Source organism: Pelophylax lessonae, assembly GCF_965119305.1.
Source record: "Pelophylax lessonae genome assembly, chromosome: 1".
In the NCBI taxonomy this organism is placed as follows: Eukaryota; Metazoa; Chordata; class Amphibia; order Anura; family Ranidae; genus Pelophylax; species Pelophylax lessonae.
The window spans coordinates 484,013,846-484,040,909 of NC_138768.1; the positions used below are offsets into that span (position 1 = coordinate 484,013,846).

The 27,064-nt window shown below is 46.4% G+C and overlaps 1 protein-coding gene across 2 annotated transcripts in view; it reads right to left on the reverse strand.

Annotated features, from left to right (window-relative positions):
- Window positions 1-27,064, reverse strand: part of POLR2B (RNA polymerase II subunit B) — an 837,536-nt gene that overhangs the window by 582,681 nt on the left and 227,791 nt on the right. For both annotated transcript variants that reach the window (XM_082254374.1, XM_082254373.1), the window contains one exon: window positions 20,991-21,187. In XM_082254374.1, the coding sequence (XP_082110500.1) occupies window positions 20,991-21,187 (197 nt within the window). The remainder of the gene's footprint in view (window positions 1-20,990; window positions 21,188-27,064) is intronic.

Below are 27,064 nucleotides of genomic sequence, written 5' to 3' on the forward strand. Positions count from 1 at the left end.
TAAAAGATGATATATCTATTACGATTAGAAACGCAGACAAGGGAGGCGCAATAGTCGTACTTGATAGTGAAGCCTATAAAAATGAAGCCCTTAGACAGCTTAACGATTCCTGCACTTATCAGCCTTTAAAAAGCGACCCTACTAATAGATATAAAGCAGAACTTTACACTTTAGTAAATAAGGGCTTAACCCTTGGTGCTTTTTCTATAAAAGAAGCTGAGAAACTTATCCCAGACTATCCCATTACACCCATATTCCACCATCTCCCCAAGGTCCACAAGGGCCTGGACCCCGTTCTGGGGAGACCCATTGTCTCTGGGATCGGGTCTCTTTGTGAGAGACTTGGGGAATGGTTGGATGGTCAATTGCAGGATCTAGTACTACAGCTTCCAAGTTATTTAAGGGACACTAAACACCTCCTCAACATTATGGATACATTCACATGGTCAGAGGAATTTACCTGGATTACATGTGATGTATCCAGTTTATATTCCTCGATACCTCATGACTTGGCCATACTAGCTGTAGATACCACTCAAACAGCACACTAACCTTAACATCGATTTACAGTCTTACATCTTGGAAGTGTTACAATTTCTTTTAACACAATTTTTTCTCCTTTGATGGCAGTTTCTACCTCCAAAGATGTGGGGCAGCGATGGGGGCCATATTTTCCCCCTCTCTCGCCAACATCTATATGGGTTGGTGGGAGAGACCCCACATCTTTGGAGGTAGCAACCCATACAGAGATCAGATCGCTCTATTCTACCGTTATATTGACGATCTGATCTTTGTCTGTCATTGTGATGTGGATTTGGACAACTTTTTGTCTTATTTGAATTGCAATTCATTTAATTTAAAATTTACAGGTACAAAAAGTATAGACCAAATCGAATTTTCGGATGTTGCTTTGGGCCATATGGGCAACAAGGTCACATCAAACCTTTATAGGAAACCACTATCAGGCAATAGTTTGTTGCATGCGGGGTCTAGCCACCCTGTACATACAATAAAAGGCATACCCATTGGGCAATTCCTTAGGTTGCGGAGGATATGCAGCAATTTATCTGATTTCAACTCACAGGCTTCTTCACTGTATCATCGTTTTCTTGAAAGAGGGTACCCCAGATGGATGTTAGACAGAGACTATCTTATAGCCTTAAATAAAAATGGTACGGATCTCCTATCACCGGGAGCTTCGTGCGATATGTCTAACACGGAGCAATATAGGGCTCCTGATAACATCCAAGATATGAGTATCAAAAACACCATCAAAAATAGACATAAAAAAGATACAAACATAGTAGCAACACTATTACCAAAAATTCCACCAAGTTGCCTTCTTCGGTCACACTGTCCTTGCCTTACAGTTTAGAATTTAATAAAATAAAAAAGATCATCCAAAAACATTTACCAACTCTAACACAGATGACATCTGTGCAAACATTCTTGATGATGGGGTGAATATAGTAGCTAAAAGAGCTACCACTTTGGGTAACTCTCTATCACCTAGTTTATATACCTCCAAAAAATCAACCACATCAAGAACTTGGCTATACTGTAAGGGCAATTTCAAGTGTGGTATGACAGACTGCATTACTTGCCCCCACATCATCCTTAAGGACAAATTTGTTTCTACTTATGACAATAAAACATACAATATAAAAGATTTTTTCAGCTGTAACACAAAATATTTGATTTATCTGATCACATGCAAAGCGTGCGCCATCCAATATGTGGGTAGAACTACCCGCAAATTAAAGGACCGATTTAGAGAGCACCTTAGTGATATACGTACTCTAAAATCCACTAACATAGCGAGACACTTTAATAGTGCACACGGAGGTGACACATCTCTGGTACAAGTCCAAATTATAGACCATATTACCAAGCCCACCAGAGGTGGAGATGTTTTCAGATTGCTCTGTAAAAGGGAGGTTCTGTGGATCTTTAGGCTTCATACTCGCATGCCCCATGGCCTTAATTGGGAGTGGGACGTCACTCATTTTTATGAGTGAGATCCCCCTCCCTCTTGGACCATACTACAATATCAAATATTAAATAGGTCATGGTTTTGTCGATTATGAATTATGATGATTATGATTTTTATGAATTCTATCATGCTCATTTAAGATCCACGTCTTCCCCCCCCCCCCCTCTTTTCCGCAGTCATATTTCTCTTTTTCTTTCTTTTGTCTCCGATGTCATTCAGCATGCATCAATATATGAGCAAATACATGTTCTGTAGCTTGTTTTTGAGCCTTGCTTCTTGCCCGTTTATTGGTTCCATGGAATACTTGCACCGTAAAAAATGTATTCTATGTTTGGTGCGATATCCACTGTACCATTCTTTGTTGCTTATAATTATACTGTTAGTTTATGACTATATTTAAGAGGGTTTCCTCTTTCTTCCTTTTCTCGTCTTGGATTGCCGGTCCCACATCCTTACAATCCCGTGGACTTAGTTTACATATATTATTACAGTATATACTATTTACATTTAGGCAGGGACAATACCTAGCCTCAGTTAGTCTTACCAATTTGAGAGTATATGGTCATGTTCAGGTTTTAACTATTAAGGTTTACATAAGTATACCACATTAATGCAAATTCTGTACAATACAATCTTTGAACGTGTTCCCACATACTCTTGGTTTAGTCTATCATTAACTATGAATACCTTCAGTCCTCGGTAATGATCTATCTTTTTCTTAAATTTTCTGGATTTATTTCCGATCAATCTGGATTTGGGGCCGACTCCCGAGGAGATAAGACACATTGCGCTTATGGAGTATGCATATATCGGCATGTGTGTGTTCTTTGGATTACATTGGTCCTTTAACTATTTTTCCAGTTGACCCCAAAATACACATCTACATCACATTCAGTGCCTGGTGTATCTATACATATGTCTACTTTTTGACACTGATATGTATATGGGTATATTAATTTTTACACTTTTAAGGGTAATCGTATTTATACTCTATTATATATTCCCATAATTCACTTTATCACATTATTCATATTTATATGTTCATTCTTCATATATATATATATATATATATATATATATATATATATATATATATATATAATATATATATATATATTTTTTTTTTTTTTTCACTTAATTCATGTTCATTCATGATCACACCACATTATTTCATTAATGTTTATTTTTTATTTTTTGTTTCACTTCATTTGATGAAAATTCTTTCACTGTTTGCTTATACTTCAGTAAATTCAACAAATACATATTATATGCACAAACTTTCACACATACGATTGGAGAGACTCTTTTCTCTATTATATACATGCTTTGTGCGGTCTCTTTTTACTACACAGAAATGTTTTTTCACTTAGTATTTTGGTGGTCCCATATTTATAATACATTGTGTTATAATATATTATATTATATTATTTCCTTATTCCACACTCTGCCGTCATGCAACTCCATTTTGTGCTACTATATGATTTTATTTGCACACACACACTCGTTTTTTGATTCGAATGTGCGTGTCATTTTAAGACTTGTTTCCATTCTTCTTAGTGAAGTTTCTATGTGTGTATTGATTGTCCCAGCTGTTGGATCGCGGATTAATCGGCTCCTCTTGTAGGATTCACTAATCAAATGATACAAACCTGTGAGCAATCACACCAATCAACTATTGTTTGTCCACCTATTAATATCAGCCGATTTCCGCCATCCTTCAATGTGGTTATGAGTAAGCGGCGGTTCGTGCCGTGAAACGCGTCAACCCTTTGGACACGTCTGTTCTTTTACACTGTCTACCAATTTTTGAGGAATAAAAATGGATTTTTGTAAAATCTTACCGTAAAATCCTTTTCTCTTAGCTCATTGACAGACGTAGTCCTCGGTGATACAGCACCTTCGGGTTATGTTGCCTCCACAGGAGCAGGACTAGACAGGAAATTAAAATGCTCTGGCCACACCCTAGGGGCAGTCCCAGAGGGTATATCCTCTCTCTCTCTGCCTCAGCAAATCAGTTATGTCAAAAAGCAGTCTTTAGAGATTTTAACCCAACCCAACTCCAAAAACAGAGGGGCGGGGACCACGTCTGTCAATGAGCTAAGAGAAAAGGATTTTACGGTAAGATTTTACAAAAATCCATTTTTCTCTATCGCTCATTGACAGACGTAGTCCTCGGTGATACAGCACCTTCGGGACGACCCAGAGCAGTATCACAAATGAGGGGTGGGAAAATGGAAATCAAATCCCAATCTAGAAGGCCCAACCGGTGCCAACTAGAAGTTTACAATGCTCATCCTTAATGATGAGACTCAACAAAAAAGAAATTTTTCAAACAGAAAAAAACTCTCGAGGTAGACCACCGGTCTCCTCAAATTGCGGCCTGCAAAACCTTGCGGCCAAATGAGGCATCCGCCGATCCTGTCACATCAATTTTATAGAATTTTGTAAAGGTATGTACCGACGACCAGGTGGCCGCCTTACATACCTGGACCACTGACGCCTGATGGCGAAAGGCCCAGGAAGTACTGAGCGCTCGAGTGGAGTGCGCCCTAACAGGGAACGGAGGACTCTGACCCTTAATAGAATAAGCCTGTACCACCGTCTGTCTAATCCATTTGGCAATGGTCGCGGCAGATGCAGGCAAACCCTTTCTGGGGCCATCCGTGATCACAAAAAGTGAATCCGTCTTACGGAATGATTCCGTAGCTTTCAGGTATACTCTGATTGCCCGAACCACATCCAAGGAATGCAACGCATGTTCCCGTAGATGCTTGGGCTGAGGACACAAGGAAGGTAGTACAATATCTTCATTCAGATGAAAATCTGAAACCACCTTAGGAAGAAAGGATGGCTTAGGATGAAGTACTACCTTATCCCTATGAATCACTAGGTATGGGGACTGGCATGATAATGCAGCCAGTTCTGACACCCTGCGAGCAGAAGTGATAGCCACCAAGAAGGCCACCTTCTGGGATAAAGTAAACAAGGGAATCTCCCTGATGTTTTCAAAGGGAGGTTTCTGTAGAACCGACAAAACTAAATTAAGATCCCAGGGCGGTAAGGGCGCGCGGACTGGTGGAGCCAGGTGCCGCACCCCCTGGATGAAATTCCGCACCAAGGACTTGGTAGCTAAAGGTTTCTGAAAGAAGATTGCTAATGCTGAAACTTGACCCTTGATGGTGCTCAAGGCTAGCTTCTGCTCAACCCCTTGTTGCAAAAAAGCCAATATTCGAGTCACCGAATAGGTACGTGGAGGAAATCCTAAAGATTCGCACCACGCAATATAAGTCTTCCATGTGTGATAATAGACCTTTCTGGAAGTCGCTTTCCTTGCTTTAATAAGGGTAGGAATGACTGAAGCTGACAAACCTCTGTCCTTCAGTACTTGGGTCTCAATGGCCAGGCCATTAAAACCAGCGACTGTAAAGCACGATGGTAAATTGGTCCTTGAGACCACAGACACTCCCTGAGACGAAGTTCCCACGGAACGTCTGCGACTAGCCTGTCCAAGTCGGCCAGGCCGGCTTGACGAGGCCAGCCTAGAATTTCTAGGACCACTGGTGCTGACTGGATCTGAACCAGGCGTCCCTAGAGCTATCTGGCCCCGACCATCCGAGAAAGTCTGGTTGTTTTCTGTTCCCACACATTTATCAGATACCTGATTGCTATCAGGAAGGGTGATCTTTTCTGGTTGAACCTCAGGGACCAAAGTCACCCGGCTAGAGGCTTCTTGGCCTGTCTGGTCAACCAGATCCGATTCCTGTGGGGAATTGAGACTAATCTTAGGAAAAGGTAAAGGAAAAGATCTATTCAGGGAACGATGACTACCGCTCCCTGTAGTACTTAAATGTTGGAAGGGAAGAATCGCACCGGTAGTAGTAGTTGATGCTCGATCTAATGTCCTGAATACCGGTGAAAACGTCCCCCCACCCTCAAATCGGGTGGGGGCGCACCTTCAGGCTGTGTACTCCTTTGCTTCGGGTTTGGCTGAGTTGGTCCTCTGTTTGTCCGACCAGCCTTTCTTGAACCCTCCTGGAGGAGTCTTGCCTTTCCCGCTTGTTCCAGCCGGGCGTGCGAACCCTTTATGGGCGGTAAAGAAAGGTCCTCGCTTGTTGCGAGGTCCCTTAGCTTTAGCAGCCTGTGGCAAAAAAGTGCTCTTGCCCCCAGTGGCATCCTTAATGATTTCATCTAGGGTGGCCCCAAATAGACGATTCCCCTGAAAGGGGAGATTCGTCAAGGTCTTTTTGGAACCTAGGTCAGCTGACCAGCATTTTAACCACAGCACACGTCTGAGGATTACCGCTGACATAGATGCATGCCCTAATAGGGGAGTAGTGTCCAAGGCTGCGTCACAGATAAACTGTAGCCCTTGTATAATCTGTTCCATCAAATCAGATGTTTCCTGGGGAATATCTTTTCCCCTAAGGTCTTGGCGTACCAATCTCGCCCATTCCGTAAGTGTCTGGGAAACTAGACCAATAACAATTACTGGTCTAAATGCTGACCCTATCAGAGAGAAGATGGCGCGGGACTCTGCTTCCATCTTTCGATCCACCGGATCCTTAAAGGACGAAGTGTCCTCCACTGGGATAACCGTGGCTTTATTCAGCCTGGAAATAGGTGGATCCACCACTGGTGGTACCGTCCATTTCTTAATGATGGATTCCTCAAACGGATAGCGTCTAGCAATACGCCTGGAAATAGTAAAGGTACGTTTAGAATGCTCCCATTCTCCTTTAATCTTATTACCAAAACTCTTGGGTACAGGAAAAACCTTCACCGTTTTGATGGGCTTGTTAGTACCAAAAGGAATCTCTGTATCAGTTGCTTCTGCCGGTAAAACCTCAAGTTTTAAGGTTTCCTGCACTGCCACAACTAGTGCGTCCACCAATGCTTCTTCCTGAATTATAGCGGGAGAAGAAACGTCCTCCTCACTGTCTGAGGGAGCTTTACCTGAGGTAACAGCCCTTGCAGAGGGACCTGCAACTGCAGTGACCATCTCTGAATCTGAGTCAGAGGTGTCAGATAATATAGGGGTAGGCGGGGGTCGCTTCCTTGACCCTCGTCCCTGACAGGCCGCCTCCACCCGAGCCACCATCGACTCCAAAATTGCTGTAAATGCCTCTACACTCTGTGCACCGGCGGGTCCCGTGGCCCCCTCGAGGGAAACAGGTGGGGGAATTTGTGTGGCAGGGTCCATGATTATTCCAGTAACTTCCCGGATAATATAATTCAAAAATAAAAAACTTTTTTTTTTTTTTTTTTTCACAGAGCCCCAGCGCCACAAAAGCCCATTAGTGTTACCTGCTAGGGATCCCTATCGATCGAGAGAGAGAGAGAGAGAGAGAGAGACCCCCAGGCTCACCACTTGATGCTCAGAGTTTAACTGCAACAGGTTACAGCGCTGTCTTGACAAACAGGAAGTCTTTTGGCTGGCTGGCTGCCCAGGAAGAAAGGAGGCGGCTCCGCCTCTCTGCACGCCTTCCGGCGCCTCCCCTAGCTCCACGAGGTGTTTGGATCACCTCAAACATGGCCGCCCCCATGCTGGAGACACGAGGCTACGCCAAAATGGCGGCTCGTGCAATCCAGCAAAAAAAAATGGCGGCGGCCTGTACCGAATAGCGGTGTGCTGCAGGGCACACAACACTATCTCTGCATGGGGATTTTTGGCGTGGTTGGCGGTACCGGCCCTGGCGGACCTCATGGCCTTCGGAAGGCCTGCTTTAGCTGGAGATTTGACTAGGAAGGCAGTCTACAGGTCCGTGGCTTCTGACTGGTAGGTACCTTATTCTTATCACAGTAAGATTCCCAGACTGCCACTGATTACAATCTTTTAAACATGTATACAATTAGATTGTTAGCTCCCAAACCAAGCCTCCTGGCTTTTTGCACATAAAATCACACTCAAAGTAGGGGGATCTGTGCCATGTTATAGGATAGAGGGGGACTCTATCTTACCATACAGAGAGGGGCCCGCGTTCACCACAAGACCCGTCAGGGGGAAAAGGGGGAACATACTACTCACCATACCGGAACCAGGCGGGCACCAACTCCTGACAGTACCCCTCTCCACCGGGGCGGGAGGGCTGTCGACCAATACGGACGCCGTGACTCATGGTCTTTGGCGTTTCAGCGAGACGTTTAACTCGCGGGGTCAGTCCCTCCAGTGGGACTATGTCGCGGCCGACCCAGCGCGGAGCTATGGCCTGCACGCGCTCGTAGGCTGAACTGGGGTGACCACCGGATCTCAACATCCAGCCCATCGCCCAGTTCAGCTTTCTTGCTTGAAGATCTCACAGGAACACTGGAGAAAAAAAGCTGTCTAAAAAATCTTTTTAAGAAAAAAATCTTGCCAGGACCGAAGATCCCAGCAAGGTATCTAGGTCCTTACTCCTAACTAGACAGAAAATAACTGATTTGCTGAGGCAGAGAGAGAGAGGATATACCCTCTGGGACTGCCCCTAGGGTGTGGCCAGAGCATTTTAATTTCCTGTCTAGTCCTGCTCCTGTGGAGGCAACATAACCCGAAGGTGCTGTATCACCGAGGACTACGTCTGTCAATGAGCGATAGAGAAAGAACTTTATTGCTTTCATCTATCCTGAGTGCAGTCCTACACTTCCTATTTGCACATTTCCGGATGGCGGATCTGACCAGCACCAGGTTTGACTATCACACCTGAGCGGCATTCCCTCTTTCCAGCACCAAGATCGGATGGGACCTTGCCTTCCTTCCTGGGAACAGTAAACCGACCGGACTAAAATCCCTGAAACCGGTCTGACTCTGGAACAAGCACAATCACTCCGTGATAACAGATCCTGCACCACCCAATAAAGACCTTGCAGCCAATCCGGCGACAGGCGCAAGTTGGAAGGGAAGAACCTTGCCGGAGGCAAAGACCGAAACTCGATCTTGTACCCTTACTGAATCAACTTGTGGACCCATTTGTCTTAAATGAGCGAGGTCCACGGGTCCAGAAAGAAATAAAGACGCCCACCCCAGATACAAGTGGGGGCACCCCTTCAGGCAGAGGAGGGATGGTCTGCGGGGCCAGCGGAACCCGCTTTTGACTTACCAACCCAGGGTCTCTTGGAGCCTCACGCAAAGGGACGGGCGGATCTTGATCCCTTGTTCTGCGAGCCAGCTGGACGAAAAGGAGGCTTGTGAGCCGAGAAAATAGGATTTTTCCTACGGCTTAGCAGTAAAATCCTTTCCTTTGAGTACATCACGGGACACAGAGCAGGTAATAATGACTTTCTGGGTTATACACTACCTTTTAGGTGAATGGACACTGGCAACCAATAGACAGGAAGTTCCTCTCATATAACCCCTCCCATACAGTCAGAACCTCAGTTTTTGAAGCAAGCGATGACGATCCCAGAAAAAGAGGGGAGGGACCTCTGTGTCCCCTGATGTACTCCAAGAAAAGGATTTTACAGGTAAGCTGTAGGAAAAACCCTATTTTCTTTAGCGTACATAAAAAACAATGACTATCTGGGATGTCCTAAAGCTATGCCCTTGAGAGGAGGGGGACACAGAATCACATAAGTGCCCCTGGGCAAATAACACTAGGAACTTTTAGTGCTGCTTGCAACACGCCAATACTAAACTGAGCCCCTTCTCGAGCTCTAACATCCACTTGATAAAACCTTGTGAATGTATGAACTGAAGACCAAGCAGTAGCTTTGCAAATCTGAGCCACAGATACTTGATAATGCACTGCCCAAGACGCACTCACCCTAATGGTAGAATGCGCTTTTAACTTAAAAAGTGGAATCTTACCCTTTAAGCCATAAGCTTGAAAAATGACTTAATGAATCCACCTAGAGATAGTGGAAGTAGTTGACGCTTGACCTTTCGAAACTAGGCCCTTCTGGCAATACAAAAAAAGCATCAGTACTACAGATTAGTGCACATGACTTCAAATAGACTTGAACTGCACAAACCACATCTAGTGAATGCAACAATCTTTCCTCTGGAGTCTGAGGATTTGGAAAAAAGTTAGGCAGAACTATATCCTGGTTTAGGTGAAATCGTGATACTACTTTATGCAAAAAGGATGGATTAGGCCGAAAGAACATTTTATCCTAATGAAGCATCAAAAATGGCTCCACAGGAAAGAGCCGGTAACACCAAGACCCTCCTGGCTGAGGTTATAGTAACCAAAAAGACCAATTTCCTTACCAATAATACCAAGGGAATCTGCCTGATAGGTTCAAAAGGGCTGCCTCTGCAGCGCAGAGAGTACAAGATTCAGATCCCAAGGGCACAGGGGTGGCTTAACCGGCGGAAGCATGCAAATCACACCTTGCATAAATGTCCGCACCAAAGTGTGCGTCGTTAAAGGTCTCTGGAAAAAAAAAAAAAAAACGGGAAGGCTGAGACTTGACCTTTAATGGTCCCTATTGACAATTTTAAGAGCACCCCCTACCTGAATAAAAGCAAGAATTCTACCAATGACAATGACCTACTTACAAGGATGCCATTTATTGGATTCAGACCAAGAGATATAGGATTTCCAAACTCTAATAGATTCTCCTCGAGACGTGTTTTCTGTCATCAATGTAGCCAAAACCAAGCCCGAAATCCCCAATCTTTCAAAATTCTGGTTTCAATAACCAAGCCGCCAATTCAGCGACCATAAAGCAGGCTCGAAGCAACCATTCTTTCACCTCTTTCTGAAACATTTGGCTCCTGGTGACCACCTGATGGTTGATATAAGCCACCAGTCACATTGTCGGACTGAATCCTGACAGTACACCCCGGCAGACTGGTCGTCCAAGAAACCAGCGCAAAACGGCCTGCTCGGACTTCCAAGGTGTTGATATGTAAACCTTTTCTACCCGAGACCACCTTCCCTGGATATCTCCAGGACTGCTCCCCAGCCGACAAGGCTGGCGTCTGTGGTTACTAACTTCCAGGTCAAAAGGCAGAAAAGATTTCCCCTCGCTTAGGATGCTGAGAACCAGCCACCAGGCTAGATCCTGTGTTACCATTGGGGAAAGAAACAATGGGGAACCCAGAGCTTTGAACTTTTTGTTGCAAGCGGACAAAATATTGTAATGGAACAGTTTGAATTGGAATAGCGCATAAGGGATTGCTCCGAATGAGGACACCATCTTGCCTAGCAGTCTCGTGCACAGTCATATAGAGGGAAACTTTTTCCTTCTTACCAACCGCACCAGACCCTTCAGGGCCAGCACTTTTTTTGATGGCAGGAAAAACCTTTGCCTGAGCATTATTGAAAATTTAACCCCAAACTTCCAGAATCAGGACAGGCTTCAAGGCTGATTTTTCTAAGTTCACAATCCAACCCAGATCTTCTTAGAACTGGGCGGTCCGAGAACATCCTGTTTTAGACCTTGTCCTGACAGATTCTTGATCAGCAGATCCTTTAAGTAAACTATAACTGAAAATGGGACTGCCCTACTGCAAAACGCAGAACCTCTGAGGGAGCCTGAAAAATTGGTACATGGAGGTATGCCTCCTTGATATCTATGGAAGCCAAAAAAAAATTGAATTTTTGTAAAATCTTACCTGTAAAATTCCTTTCTCTGAGTCCTCCGACAGTCGCCGCCACCTCTAAGTCATCACTATTGGGTATTGACTTCCGCTCCGGAGGAGTAGTTAGGCATAAGACTTAGTCAAAAGAACAAAAGCATTTGCATAGACACACCCATGGGGGCTGTCCCACTGGTCAATACCCCCCTGCAGTGATCACTCCCAACTCAGTTAGTAGCATAGCAGTAAGTGTACAAGAAAAAACCCCAAAAGAGGGGCAGGGGCGGCGACTGTCGGAGGACTCAGAGAAAGGAATTTTACAAGTAAGATTTTACAAAAATTCAGTTTTCTCTTACGTCCGACAGTCACCGCCAAGCCATCACTATTGGGATGTCCCAAAGCAGTGTAGACATGAGGGGTGGGAGACGCAAATGTAGAAAAGGAAACGCAGTACCAACATCAGAGAAAGGAACCTTACACGCACAGTAAGAGAACCTTCTGGGCAACAGAAAACAATGCTCAACAGGAGCAACAGCCCAGGAAAGCAAATAACCCAGGGGATAAACAACCCCAACAGTCAGGGACCCACAAAAAAAAAAAAAAAAACCCAAGGGTCCCTTATGGCACTGCCGCACTGAGAACTTTGCCGCCAAAGGAGGCATCAGCTGATGCCAGAACATCCACCTTATAGAATTTGGAAAAGGTGTGCACCGACGACCAAGTCGCAGCCTTGCACATCTGGGCCACCGAGGCTCGATGCCAGTAGGCCCAGGACGCACTCAAAGATCTGGTAGAGTGCGCCTTAACATGGAAGGGCGGAACCCGTTCCTTCAAAGCATAGGCCTGTTCAATGGTCTGTCTGAACCGTTTGGCAATGGTTGCTGCATACGCAGCCATGTCCTTCCGAGGTCCCTCAGGAAGGACAAAAAGGGAATCTGTTTTCCGAAAGGATTCAGTGGACGACAGGTAAACCCTGATCGCCCTGACAACATTAAAGGAATGCAATGCAACCTCCTTAGGATGCTTAGACTTCGCACACAGCGAAGGCAGGACAATGTCCTCATTAAGGTGAAACTCCGAGACCATAGGAAGAAAAGACGAATGAGGTCGCAAGACCAAATTATCCTTGTGAATCACAAGGGAAGGAGAGCGGCAAGACAACGCCGCCAACTCCGACACTCTGCAAGCCGAAGTGATCGCCACTAAAAAAGCAACCTTCTTAGACAGTAGAGGCAACGATATCTCCCGGATGTTTTCAAAGGGAGAACGCTGCAACGCGGACATTACTATGTTCAAGTCCCATGGAGGCAAAGGCTCCCTCCGGGGAGGAGCCAAATGTCGCACACCTTGACTAAAGGTGCGAATCAAGGAATGAGACGCCACAGGGCGTTGGGAAAGGAATAGCCAGTGCAGAAACCTGGCCCTTAATCGTGGCCAGCGCCAGGCGCTGGTCCACACCAGTCTGGAGAAAAGCCAACACTCGACACCGAGTACGAGCGAGGTGAGAACCCCCTGGTCTCACACCAGGTGAAATAGGCTTTCCAGGTACGGTAATAGATTTTTCCAGATGAGGTCTTCCTAGCCTTGATTAGAGTAGGAATGACCTCTGGGGAGAGACCCCCGTGTCTCAGGACCTGGGTCTCAACAGCCAGGCCGTTAAAGCCAGCGACTGTAAAGCAGCAGGATGGAAGATCGGTCCCCGAGAAAGTAGATCTTACCGCATTGGCAGCCGCCAAGCAGGCGCCACTGCCAGGTTAACAACTTCGGCGTACAAGGACCGGCGCGGCCAGTCCGGCGCCACCAGAATAACCAAGTGCGGTTCCGAGGCTAACCTGCGAAGGAACCTGGACAACAACTGAATCGGAGGAAAGGCATACATCAGGCGATACTGATGCCAAGGGGCCACCAACGCATCCAAGGCGTCCGCCCACGGATCGCGTGTTCTTGCCACGAATCTTTACACCTTGTGGTCTAGCCGAGACGCGAACAGATCCACGTCTGGGGATCCCCACTTCGCACACAGCATTTGGAAGACCTTCGGGTGCAGGGACCATTCCCCCTGGTCCAGGGTCTGGCGGCTCAGAGTCGGCCTGCCAATTCTCCACACCCGGAATGTGAACTGCTGAGATTGCCGGGACATGAGTCTCGGCCCAAGACAGAATGTCGGTCACCTTCCGGGCCCTCCTGGTGCCCCCTTGGTGGTTGATGCAAGCCACCGGGGTAGCATTGTCCGTCTGTACCCGGACAGGACGGCCCCGAAGACGGTCCGACCACTGGAAGAGACAGTTTTATCGCTCGCAATTCCAGCACATTTATCGGGAGGGAGGACTCCTCCTCCGACCAAGTGCCCTGGGCAGACAGGTTGCCCAGGACTCCACCCCAGCCCGACAGGCTGGCATCCGTGGTAATCACCGTCCACACCAACGGACGGAAGGACTTGCCTTCCGCCACCGACGGGGACTGCAGCCACCACAGAAGAGCCAATCTGGTCTAACGACTCAAGGAGACACTCAGATCCAGAGACTGAGGTAGTCTGTCCCACCTGGCCAGGATCTCCGCCTGGAGAGCCCACGTGTGAAACTGAGCAAAGGGTACCGCCTGGAAGGCCGATACCATCATCCCCAGGCCCCGCATACAGGTCCTGAGTGACGAGGACGGATTGTCCCTGAGAGACCTGATCTCGTTCTGCAAAGTCCGGAGCTTGTCCTCCGGCAAAAACACCTTTGCCTGAGCAGAGTCCATAATCATTCCCAGATAGGGAAGACTAATCGATGGAGACGTCGATATCTGAACGTTGATGGTCCATCTGAACTCCTGGAGCGTCTGTACCGTGGTGGAAGATCGCGCAGTAGGTCCTGGCTGACGATCGCAGAAGGAGATCGTCCAGTTACCCCATGACCGCAATTCCCTGTGCCCTTAACAGGCTCAGAACCGGCGCCAGCACCTTGGTAAATACCCTGGGAGCCGAAGTGAGACCGAAAGGTAACGCCACAAACTGATAGTGGTCCTCTGCGATAGCAAACCGAAGGTACCGCTGATGACCCTCGAAAATGGGGATGTGCAGGTACGCATCTTTTAGATCTATCAAGGCCAGGAATTCCCCCGGACTCAAGGAGGCCACCACCGAACGGAGAGACTCCATACGGAACTTCCGAACACGCACGCACAGCGCTTTCAGGTCCGGAATAGGATGCACTTAGCCCTCCTTTCTGGGCACAGTGAACAGATTTGAATAAAACCCCCGAAACCTGTCCGGATGAGGCACCGGGACAATCACCCCCTGAGCAAGTAGGTCCTGTACCGCTTGGTGCAGGTCCAGCAGACGCCCCGGAGGCAAATGAAGATTTGAGGGAAAGAATCTGTCTGCCGGCCGGGAAAGGAATTCGATTTAGTACCCCGTTCGAATGATTTCCAGAACCCACCTGTCCGAAATCCGGAGCAGCCAAGGTTGGAGGAAACCATGCAAACGTCCCCCCACCCCTGAAATGGGTGAGGGCGCCCCTTCAGGCAGAGGCGGACTGCCCGCCGAGCCGGCATTGCCTGACTTCTGCTTACCAGCCAAGGGCTTCTTCTGACTGCCCTGGGCCTTGAAGGGCTTGCCCTTGGGATTGGTTTCGAAAGGCACGAAAGGACCCCTGGGTGGATCTAGGCGCAGAACCCTGCTTGCCTCGAAAGGACTTGTTCTTCGGGTTCTGGGGCAGCATAGTGCTCTTGCCCCCCGTGACGCCTTTCACCAGGGTATCCAACGCCTCGCCAGCATAGGGAAAATCAGCAACTGTTTTCCGCGAGGACTGGTCAGCCGACCAGCTCTTCAACCATATCAATCGCCGGTTAAGTACAGAGACACTAGAGAGGCGTGCCACTAAAGGGGCCTCATTTAAGGTCGCATCACACAGATACATGATCCCTTGGTGGATGTGATCCACCATTTCCAGCCGGGCAGGCGGAACATCATCAGACACGAGGTTGCTCATAAGCACCTTTGTCCAATCAGCCACCGCCTGAGCCTCCAAACGGACGCGAAAAAGGGTCTGAGCAACGAGCCCGCCACCGTATAGGAATGGCGGACTAGAGACTCCAACCGCCGGTCCGTGGGATCCCAGAAAACCAGGGTATCCTCAGAAGGAACCAAGGTAGCCTTGTTTAACACGGCCACAGTGTGATCCACCTGTGGAGGCACACACCATCGTGATTCCGTAGCCGGTGCAAAGGGATAAAGCAATTTGAACCGACTAGGCACCAGGAATGGACGTTTTAACGTGCGCCACATTTCATTAACAGCGTAATGAAACTCAGCGGGGCAGGGAAAAACCTGCGCCGACTTGCGGGTCCTATGCGTCCCAAATGAGGACAACGCCCGGAGGACAGGGCTCATCCTCCAAATGTAGCGTTTCCTTAACAGAAACAATTAATTCATCCATGGTCGCCCGCTCTTCAGGCGACCCCGGGGAGGAGGTATCAACCCCTTCCACCTCTGCCTCCCCCCTCAGACCCCAGCGGGTCCAAGGATGAGCGAGACCCTGAAAAGGGCACACTCGCAGCAGCAGCCAAATCACCATCTGAATCAGAGGAGAGAGACAATCTGGGCCTCTTATTAGCAGCACGTTCAGCCATCAGCATTTCCATATTTGACACCAAGGTCGCAAGTACAGCGGCCAAATCCGGTCTCAGAGGGGTCACAGGAGAACTGGGACCCCCACCAAAGCTGGGGGGAATTTGCTGTCCTGAGAAAACATATTTGCCGAGTTGCAGGTTGAGAGGGATATCAGCTCAGGGGTGGCAGTGCTGGAGCATGAACCCTCCCCCAGCTGCCAGGGGAGGGGCGGCTCCAGGAAGAAGGGGGCCGTAACTCAGGAAAGGTTAGACAGGTTGTGGTAGTTGGGGACTCAATCATCAAGAGGACAGAGGGCAATCTGTAAAAAAGATCTCGATAACCGAACAGTATGTTTACCGGGCACCCGCGTTCGGCACATCGCAGATCTGGCAGACAGATTATTGTGCGGGGCTGGGGATGACCCAGCGGTCATGGTGCATGTGGGCACCAATGACAAAGTAAAAGGTAGGTGGAGGATCCTAAAGAACGATTTCAGGGACTTAGGTAATAGATTGAGGAATAGATTGAGGAAAAGGACCTCCAAGGTGTTTTTTTCTGAAATACTGCCTGTACATAGAGCCACACAAGAGAGGCAGAAGGAGATTAGGGAACTTAACAAGTGGCTGAGGAACTGGTGTAGGAAGGAGGGGTTTGGGTTCCTGGAGAACTGGGCTGACTTCTCAGTCGGCCATCGGCTCTTAGTAAGGATGGGCTGCACCTTAATGGGGACGGTACAGCTCTTTTGGGGAGAAAGATGGCCACCAAGTTGGAGGGGCTTTTAAACTAGGAGACAGGGGGGAGGGCTCAGAAGTAGAATCAGTCAGGAGGGAGCAAAGGACTGAAGGCAGTTGTAGGGTCAGCAGCGACAGTAGGTCCACAACGTCAATTGGCAGGTCTGTGCGGGAGAACCTAAGAACAAACAGGAATAAACATAACCGCCAATCACGTTTAACTTCCGTAAAACTAAGAGGGGTATATGCTAATGCCAGGAGCCTAGCAAATAAAATGGATGAATTGGAAATGTTAGTACATGAGGATGACATAGACCTTGTGGGAATAACAGACTTGGTTCGACCCCTCACATGACTGGCTGGCCAATATCCAAGGGTATTCGGTGTACCGGAAGGACAGTGTAGGAAAAAAGAGGGGGAGGGGTATGTCTCTATGTCAAGAACAATATAAAGGTGATAGAAAGTTGTGACATTACGGATGGGATGAGCATGGATTTAGAATCTGTGTGGGTTGAACACCATAGGGAAGGAGAAAAGGGAAAAGTAGTTGTGGGGGTTTGCTATAGGCCACCTAACCAAGGGGAGGAGGTAGAGCTGGAATTTTAGCACTAATGGGTAAAGTGGCAAGATTGGGATCAGTCATCATATTGGGGGACTTCAATTATCCCGACATTGACTGGGATGAGGGGATTACGCACTCACAGAAGGCCCGTTTATTCACGGAAACCTTACAGGACAACTACATGTCACAGTTGGTGGATTCCCCTACCAGAGAAAACGCAGTCCTGGATCTATTGATCACTAATGACCCAGACATAATCTTGGAGGTAGGAGTCAAGGACAACCTGGGCTCTACGATCACAGGATGATCACATTTAGTATAAATAACAATATAACAAGGCAAGTGGGGAACATGAAAACCCTAAATTTCAGAAGGGCAAACTTTCCAAAATTGTACTCATTGATGGAAAGGGTAAACTGGGACCAAACCCTGGGATCACTGACCACAGAGGAAAAAATGGGAATGCTTTAAGCAAATGCATCTTGCAGTGCATTCCTATGGGAAATAAATTTAGAAGAGATAAAGCCAAACCTGGCTGGTTAAACCGTAGCGGTAAAAAACTTATCAGGGGAAAAAAATTGGCCTTCAGGAAATATAAATCAGAGGGCACAGTATCGGCTTTCGAGCAATACAAGGAGGCAAATAAGAAAAGTAAACAAGAAATCAAGATGGCTAAAATCAACTTTGAGAGACAAATAGAGGATGGTAAAAAAAAAAACCCAAAGAAATTCTTTAAATATATCAACAGCAAAAAACTAGGGCAGAGCATATTGCACACATAATTAACGATGATGGGAGGATGGTTACAGAGGACACTGAAAAAGCAACCGTGCTGAATGCTTTTTTCTCTCGTCAGTCTTTACACAGGAAAGGAGGGGTACACTGACCATGACTGTATGGTTAGTAGTAATACACACGACTTGCCACTATGACTAACAGAGGGTGAAATCAGGGAAAGGCTGGATAAACTTAACACAGACAAATCACCAGGCCCAGATGGCGTACATCCGAGAGTACTCAAGGAACTCAGTAAGGTTATATCTAGACCACTGTTCCATATCTTTGCTGACAGTATTAGAACAGGAGATGTACCAGGGGATTGGAGGAAGGCTAACATGATTCCGATATTCAAAAAGGGCAAGAGGCATACCCTGGGAAATTATAGGCCTGTCAGTTTGACATCAATAATATGTAAACTTCTGGAGGGGATGATAAGGGACTATATCGTAGAGTATGCCAAAGACAACATCATCAGCAGTAATCAGCACAGGTTTACAAATGGGCGTTCTTGTCAAACCAAACTCTTAGCATTCTACGAGGAGGTGAGCTGTGAGCTAGATAGGGGCAGACCAGTGGATGTGGTGTACTTGGATTTCGCTAAGGCATTTGATACAGTTCCCCACAAGCGCTTAATTTATAAAATAAGGTCTGCAGGTATCGTCAGCAGGGTTTGCTCTTAGATACGGAACTGGCTAAAAGGCTGTGTCCAAAGGGTGGTAATAAACAGCGCATACTCAGACTGGTCTGAGGTAGTAAGCGGGGTGCCCCAGGTCCTGCGACCAACCTTGTTCAATTTATTCATAAACAGCATTGAGAACGGGATCAGTAGTTCGTTATCAGTTTTTGCAGATGACAAAATTGGCCAGGGCAATAACTGCACAGCATGAAGCAAATATCCTACAGAATGACCTGGACAAAATAAGGGAGTGGGCAACGACATGGCAAATGAGGTTTAACGTGGAGAAGTGTAAGGTTTTGCACTTGGGGACTAAAAACATAAAAACACAATACTCGTTAGGAGGGGAACCCTTGGGGGAATCAAAAATGGAGAAAGATCTGGGAGTCTTGGTTGATGATAGATTAGGCAACAGCATGCAATGTCAAGCTGCAGCTGCTAAAGCCAGCAGATTATTAGTATGTATAAAGAGATGTATTCCAGAGATAAGACTATAATCCTTCCACTTTATAAAACTCTGGTCCGACCACATCTGGAGTATTCTGTCCAGTTCTGGTCGCCAGTCCTCAGGAGGGATGTGTTGGAGCTGGAGAGAGTCCAGAGAAGGGCAACTAAACTGATTAGGGGGTTGGAGGACCTTAACTATGAAGATAGGCTGCAATCGCTCGATTTATTCTCCCTGGAGAAGAGACGTCTGAGGGGGGACATGATAGCAATTTATAAATATCTTAATGGGGATCTCAGCTTAGAAAAAAAGCTGTTCATTCGAAGGAATTGCATGAGGACTCGAGGACATACAATGCGATTAGAGGAGAAGCGTTTTAACCTCAGGCAACGAGGAGGGTTCTTTACTGTTAGGGCTACAAGATTGTGGAATTGTCTACCACAAGAGGTGGTTTCTGCGGGTAGTATGGTGGCTTTCAAAAGACTCTTAAGCCCCGTACACACGTACCGATCGTTGGCCGAACGATCGGCCGTCTTTTGTCCAGGGCTGTCGGTGTCTGTTGAAAAGTGCAAAAGACTGCACAAGAATTTTGTCCGCCGACTACAGCAGACTGCAGAAGTGATGTCATGTAATGGTTAACTTTCCCTGTGTTTTTCCTTTTCTGAGCATGCCCAGTCTTGCAAATCTGCTGTCTGTCGGCCGAATTCTGTACTGACTGGCGAACAATCGGCCGCTCTGGTGTCGGCATACAAAAATTTTAATGCTTGCAAGACAGATTCTTTTCGGCCGAATGTGCGCTGTCGGAAGCATCATACTAACAAGCCGACAATCGGCCGATCGTTCGGCGGCCGAAGCTTTAGACTTAGATCTCAAGGATCAGGACATTAAGGGCTATGTGAGATGATTACAGCCACACACACCTATACAGGTTGAACTGGATGGACTATTGTCTTTATTCAACCTCACCTACTATGTAACTATATGTAACAATTAAAAAAAAAAAAGTTACACAAATATGTGACAAATTGCAGTTGGTACCAATTTATTCTACAGGGCCTGAAAAAAATAGAAATATCAGAAAATTTTAAAATATTCTAGGGCCTTGGACCTCACAGCAGCTCTAAAAACAATCTTTGACCAAAACAAAAATTGTATTATTGGAACAACTTTAAATTTTCCAACCAACACTTACTTGGCTCAATTCTCCAATACCAACAATTACTTGGCTCATTCAGCTAGAGACACTGGATTGGGCTGGGATGATAACCTAGGAAATGTTTCAGACTCAATATTAGCCCTCCCTGTCTTTTCTCCTTTTTTTGGCAATAAATATGCTTAAAAACCCTAGAATATTTCTAGTAACGGAAGATAGAGTTCAGAGGAAAATCTGTCTTCCATTCCTATAAATATTCTAAGGTTTTTAAGCATATTTATTGCCAAAAATGCGGATTTTAAATTTGTGTGAAAATTTTTAAAAATGGCTTCAGGGGGGGGAATTGATTAAATTAATTTTGTCAACATACAGCTAATGTGTCAAAATTATGTGATCACTGAGAGCACTTAGCCTTAGGGCATCTGCTATGGTGATAAACTTCATATAGCAGGCTGTACCAAACAATCTCATGTATAATGGCCAACTTTCATACCACAGTATTTAAAATGACTGCTATAGAACGGCAATGCTCACTAACAAAAGTAATCAAACCATACCCCAAAAAGTAGGCTTTTTTAGTCTCACAAAAGTCACTGACACCGACGTGAGGAAGCATTTCTTTCTGAAGAACTTCTTTTGCATATTTGATTCTTTTTTCTTTTGTGACACCAGGCTTCGCACCCCTGGAACCTATGAAGTTCAAGGCCACGTTTTGTTCCTGAATAACAAAGGCCTCATCAAGAGAGGGCTTAACCTGTAAGGGTTAAAAAAAAAAAAAACATTTAGAAACTTTAGTTACAAAAATATCTGCCTTGTATGTATTTTTCTATAAGTGCACCAAACGTAAATGCATTTCAATATCATGCAAGATAATCATACAGCTTAAAGTGGTCGTAAACCCTCTCCTATACCCAGTGAAGTGAATAGCCTCAGATCTACCGATATGAAACAAATGTCCCTACATAAGTTTTACTTGTACAGTATATCTGCTGTCTTCCCCTTTCTACATTCTTTAGAAAGTACATATCGTGTTAGAAATCTGGGTTACTCATTCTGCAGTGGGTGTGGGGTCTGGGCATACAATGTGTAAACTGATTGGCGTAAAGGTTCAACCCCCCCCCCCCCTTCCACATAGGCAGAGGTACCAAGGAACATGTAGAATTGTACTGTAAATAGACAAGCTCTCTGCTCATCTATCTCTAGGCACCCTCCCCTACACAAATTTCATGCTGCTGTCTTGGGTAACTGAGAACAGATGTGACTCTGCTGATAACAGAAGAACAGAGCAGCAGAAAGACATGTCACTCAGAGCTTTGGAGATAAACACTACAGATATATGTAAAAAAACAAAGGGGAAGGCGCAATCCCCTAGTGCCTTATCTGAGTAAAAACTGGATTTTTGTAAGAACTTACTGTAAAATCCTATTCTCTTGAATCCATTGACAGACGTAGCGCTCATGCTTCTTAGCCATTGGGTTATGGTGCCCCCTGCAGGAGTAGTACTAGGCAAGAAACAAAACTATTCACTACGCCCACGGGGCTATCCCTATAGGCATAACCCCACACACCCTGCTCCAGCGAACAGTTTTGTTGCAAGCAGTGAAAGACGACAATACCCATATCAGAGGGGTGGGTGCTGCGTCCATCAATGGACTCGAGAAAAGGATTTTACGATAAGTTCTTATAGTTTTCTGTATCGTCCATTGGCAGACGCAGCTCTCATACTTCTTAGCCATTGGGACATCCCAAAGCAGTGTAGGCATGAGGGGTGGGGAGAACGCAACCAGATAGTAAACGTAAACTCTGAAGGCTAAAATTAGCCAATTAGGTACCATGAAGCTCAATGAGGAACAGGAGCTCACCCATTAAAGAAAAAACCCCTAAAGAGAAATAATGATTCTCTTATGAAACAGCAGCCTGCAAAACCTTGCGGCCAAAAGAAGTATCCAAAGATGCCAACAAATCTACCTTGTAAAATTTTGTAAAAAAGTGTGCACAAGTCACTGCTTAACAAACTTGCACTACTGAGGCCTGATGACTAAAAGCCCAAGAGCAACTCAGCGCTCTAGTAGAATGCGCCTTCACAGGGAAAGGAGTAACCTGACCATTTAGTGAATAAGCCTGAACAACCGTCTGCCTGATCCATCTGTACAGGTCCTTCTCAAAAAATTAGCATATTGTGATAAAGTTCATTATTTTCTGTAATGTACTGATAAACATTAGACTTTCATATATTTTAGATTCATTACACACAACTGAAGTAGTGCAAGCCTTTTATTGTTTTAATATTGATGAGTTTGGCATACAGCTCATGAAAAACCAAAATTCCTTAATCAAAAAATTAGCATATTTCATCCGACCAATAAAAACTAAGTGTTTTGAATACAAAAAAAGTCAACCTTCAAATAATTATGTTCAGTTATGCACTCAATGCTTGGTCGGGAATCCTTTTGCAGAAATGACTGCTTCAATGCGGCGTGGCATGGAGGCAATCAGCCTGTGGCACTGCTGAGGTGTTATGGAGGCCCAGGATGCTTCGATAGCGGCCTTGAGCTCATCCAGAGTGTTGGGTCTTGCGTCTCTCAACTTTCTCTTCACAACATCCCACAGATTCTCTATGGGGTTCAGGTCAGGAGAGTTGGCAGGCCAATTGAGCACAGTAATACCATGGTCAGTAAACCATTTACCAGTGGTTTTGGCACTGTGAGCAGGTGCCAGGTCGTGCTGAAAAATGAAATCATCTCCATAAAGCTTTTCAGCAGATGGAAGCATGAAGAGCTCCAAAATCTCCTGATAGATAGCTGCATTGACCCTGCCCTTGATAAAACACAGTGGACCAACACCAGCAGCTGACATGGCACCCCAGACCATCACTGACTGTGGGTACTTGACACTGGACTTCAGGCATTTTGGCATTTCCCTCTCCCCAGTCTTGCTCCAGACTCTGGCACCTTGATTTCCGAATGACATGCAAAATTTGCTTTCATCTGAAAAAAGTACTTTGGACCACTGAGCAACAGTCCAGTGCTGCTTCTATATAGCCCAGGTCAGGCGCTTCTGCCGCTGTTTCTGGTTCAAAAGTGGCTTGACCTGGGGAATGCGGCACCTGTAGCCCATTTCCTGCACACGCCTGTACATGGTGGCTCTAGATGTTTCTACTCCAAACTCAGTCCACTGCTTCCGCAGGTCCCCCAAGGTCTGGAATCGGTCCTTCTCCACAATCTTCCTCAGGGTCCGGTCACCTCTTCTCGTTGTGCAGCGTTTTTTGCCACACTTTTTCCTTCCCACAGACTTCCCACTGAGGTGCCTTGATACAGCACTCTGGGAACAGCCTATTCGTTCAGAAATTTCTTTCTGTGTCTTACCCTCTTGCTTGAGGGTGTCAATGATGGCCTTCTGGACAGCAGTCAGGTCGGCAGTCTTACCCATGATTGCGGTTTTGAGTAATGAACCAGGCTGGGAGTTTTTAAAAGCCTCAGGAATCTTTTGCAGGCGTTTAGAGTTAATTAGTTGATTCAGGTGATTAGGTTAATAGCTCGTTTAGAGAACCTTTTCATGATATGCTAATTTTTTGAGATGGGAATTTTGGGTTTTCATGAGCTGTATGCCAAAATCATCAAAATTAAAACAATAAAAGGCTTGCACTACTTCAGTTGTGTGTAATGAATCTAAAATATATGAAAGTCTAATGTTTATCAGTACATTACAGAAAATAATGAACTTTATCACAATATGCTATTTTTTTTGAGAAGGACCTGTATATGGTCGCAGCAGACAGCCAAACCTTTACGAGGTCCTTCGGTAAGAACAAAGCGTCTGGTTTTCTAAAAGACTCAGTGACGAGATAAACCCTTATCGCCCGAACCACATCCAGAGAGTGTAAGGCAATCTCCTTGGGATACTTAGGCTTAGGACATAGGGAAGGCAACACAATGTCTTCATTGAGATGAAAATCCGACACCAACTTAGGAAGTAAAGACGGATTAGGTCGGAGAACCACTTTATCTCTGTGAACCACCAAATAAGGTGAACGACAGGACAAAGTCGCCAACTCAGAAACTCTGCAGGCAGAAGTAATTGCCACTAGAAAGGCAACCTTCTAGGATAAAGCAAGCAGAGAAATATCCCTAATGTTCTCAAAAGGAGGCTTTTGAAGGACAGAACCAGATTGAGATGCCAACGGGGATCTCTGCGGGGAAGCCAGATGGCGCACCCCCTGAATAAAAGTGCGAATCAGGGAATTAGTAGCCAATGGACGTTGGAAATAAATGGCCAATGCCAACACCTGGCCCTTGATAGTGCCCAAAGCCAACCGTTGCTCAACCCCTTTTTGTAAAAAGGCCAAAACCCTAGCTATAGAGAACAAGCAAGGGTGCAGCTGCAGAAATTCACACCATGAAATGTAAGATTTCCACATCGGATGATAGATCTTCCTAGACGTCGACTTCCTGGCCTTCAAAAGTATAGGAATTACTGAGTTAGAAAAACCTCTATCCCTCAACACCTTGCTTTCAGCAGCCATGCCGTTAAAGCCAGCGACCTTAAATCAGGATGAAGGATCGGTCACTGGGACAGCAGATCCTCCCGCTGAGGAAGTCTCTACGGAGGATCGATGACCATTTTTACGAGGTCTGCATACCAAGAACGACTAGGCCAGTCTGGGGCCACCACAATGACCCAAACTCCTTCCACCGCCACCCTGCAATGAAACCTCGGTAGGAGTTTGAGCAGAGGGAAGGCATAAATCAGCCGATGCTGGCTCCAAGGAGCCACTAAAGAGTCTGTGGCGTCGACCAGAGGATCCCGAGACCTGGCCACAAACCTCTGGACTTTTATGTTGAGGCGAGACACAAACCTATCTACCTCCGGAGTCCCGCACCGGGCACACAGGAGACTTAACACCTTCGAATGAAGGGACCATTCCCCTTGATCCAGCACCTGACGACTCAGGTAATCTGCTTGCCAACTCTCTACACCAGGAACGTGGACTGCGGAAAGAGCCGGAACATTGTCTTCCACCCATACCAGAATCTCGGCCACCTCTTTTGCTGCCAGGACACTCTTGGTGCCCCCTTGATTGATGTAAGCCACAGCCATGGCATTGTCCGATTGCATCCGAACCGGAGAACCGCGTAGCTGACTCGTCCAGTGGAACAGGCAAAGCTTGATCGCTCTGAGCTCCAGAATATTAAGGAAGACTGATCTGTTGACCAAGTCCCCTGGGCACACAGCTTCCCTAGCACTCCACCCAAGCCTGACAGGCTGGCGTCCATGGTGACCACTGTCCAGAACAGCGGCAGGAAGGACTTGCCCTGACACCAAGCGGGCAACTGGATCCACCAGGATAGAGCCGACCTCGTGAGATCTCAAACTTATCTTCTGGTCCAACGACAGTGGATCCCTGTTCCATTTTGCCAGAATCTTTTTGCAGAGGCCTCGAGTGAGATTGAGCAAATGAAGGGTCTGAACCGTAATTGAGGTCGCCCAACAGATCCCGAGTGAGAATCTGCTCATAACAGGAGATCGTCCAGATATTCCAAGATCGCAATCCCTCTCTCACGTCACAAGGCCAACACCGGGACCAGCACGTTGGTAAAAACACTGGGAGCGGAGGCGGGACCAAAGGGTAGCGCCACAAGCTGAAAAAGCTCCTCTGCCACCGCAAAGTGGAGGAATTACTGCTGTCCCTCGAAGATGAGGGATGTGCAAATACGCATCTTTGATATAGATGGGGGTCAGAAAATCCCCCCCCCCGATTCAAAGATGCCATCACCGACCGGGATGGACTCCATTCGAAACTTCTGCACCCGCACCAAGCACAATCAAGGAGATGCAGCACAGCCTCCAGGAATAATTCAAACGATCCGGAGACAGGCGAAGATTTGACTGAAAGAACCTGTCAGCCGGCCGGGACAGGAATTTGATCTTGTACCCGGAACAAATCAGTTTGTGAACCCACTTGTCATGAACAAAGGAAATCCAGGGTTCCTGGAAGAAGTGCAGACATCCACCCACTCCAGAAATGGGTGAGGGCGCCCCTTCAAGCTGAAGAGGACTTGTTCGCAGAACCGTACTGACTGACAAAAAAAATGTCTGAGCAGTGGAGGAAGATCCCCACTTATTACGTGGTGCTTTACCTTTGGAGGATTGAGGCAGAAGAGTACTCTTCCCACCAGTCAGACCCTTGATTAACTCATTCAGCAAGTTGCTAAATAATCGCTCTCCCAGAAAAGGATGATTTGTTAAGGCCTTCTTGAAAGCCTGGTCAGCCGACCAGCTTTTCAGCCACACCTTGCGTCTCAAGGCAATCCCCACAGCCAACACTCTGGCCACCAGGGGAGCCGCGTCCAAGGACACATCACACAGGGCTTGGGCCATCTGGTCCATAAGTTCCATCAGCTCCGGGGGGACTATACCAGAATCCAAGTTCCCTTTCAGAACCTTCACCCATTCCTTAACTGTCTGACACCAAAACACACAAAAAACGGTTTTAGGATAGAACCCGCTAACACATGAAGATGACGAGAAATAGATTCCACCCGCCTGTCCACAGGATCCGTTAAAACCAGGGAATATTCCACAGGCACTATAGTAGATTTGTTCAATCTAGACACAGGATGATCCACCTTAG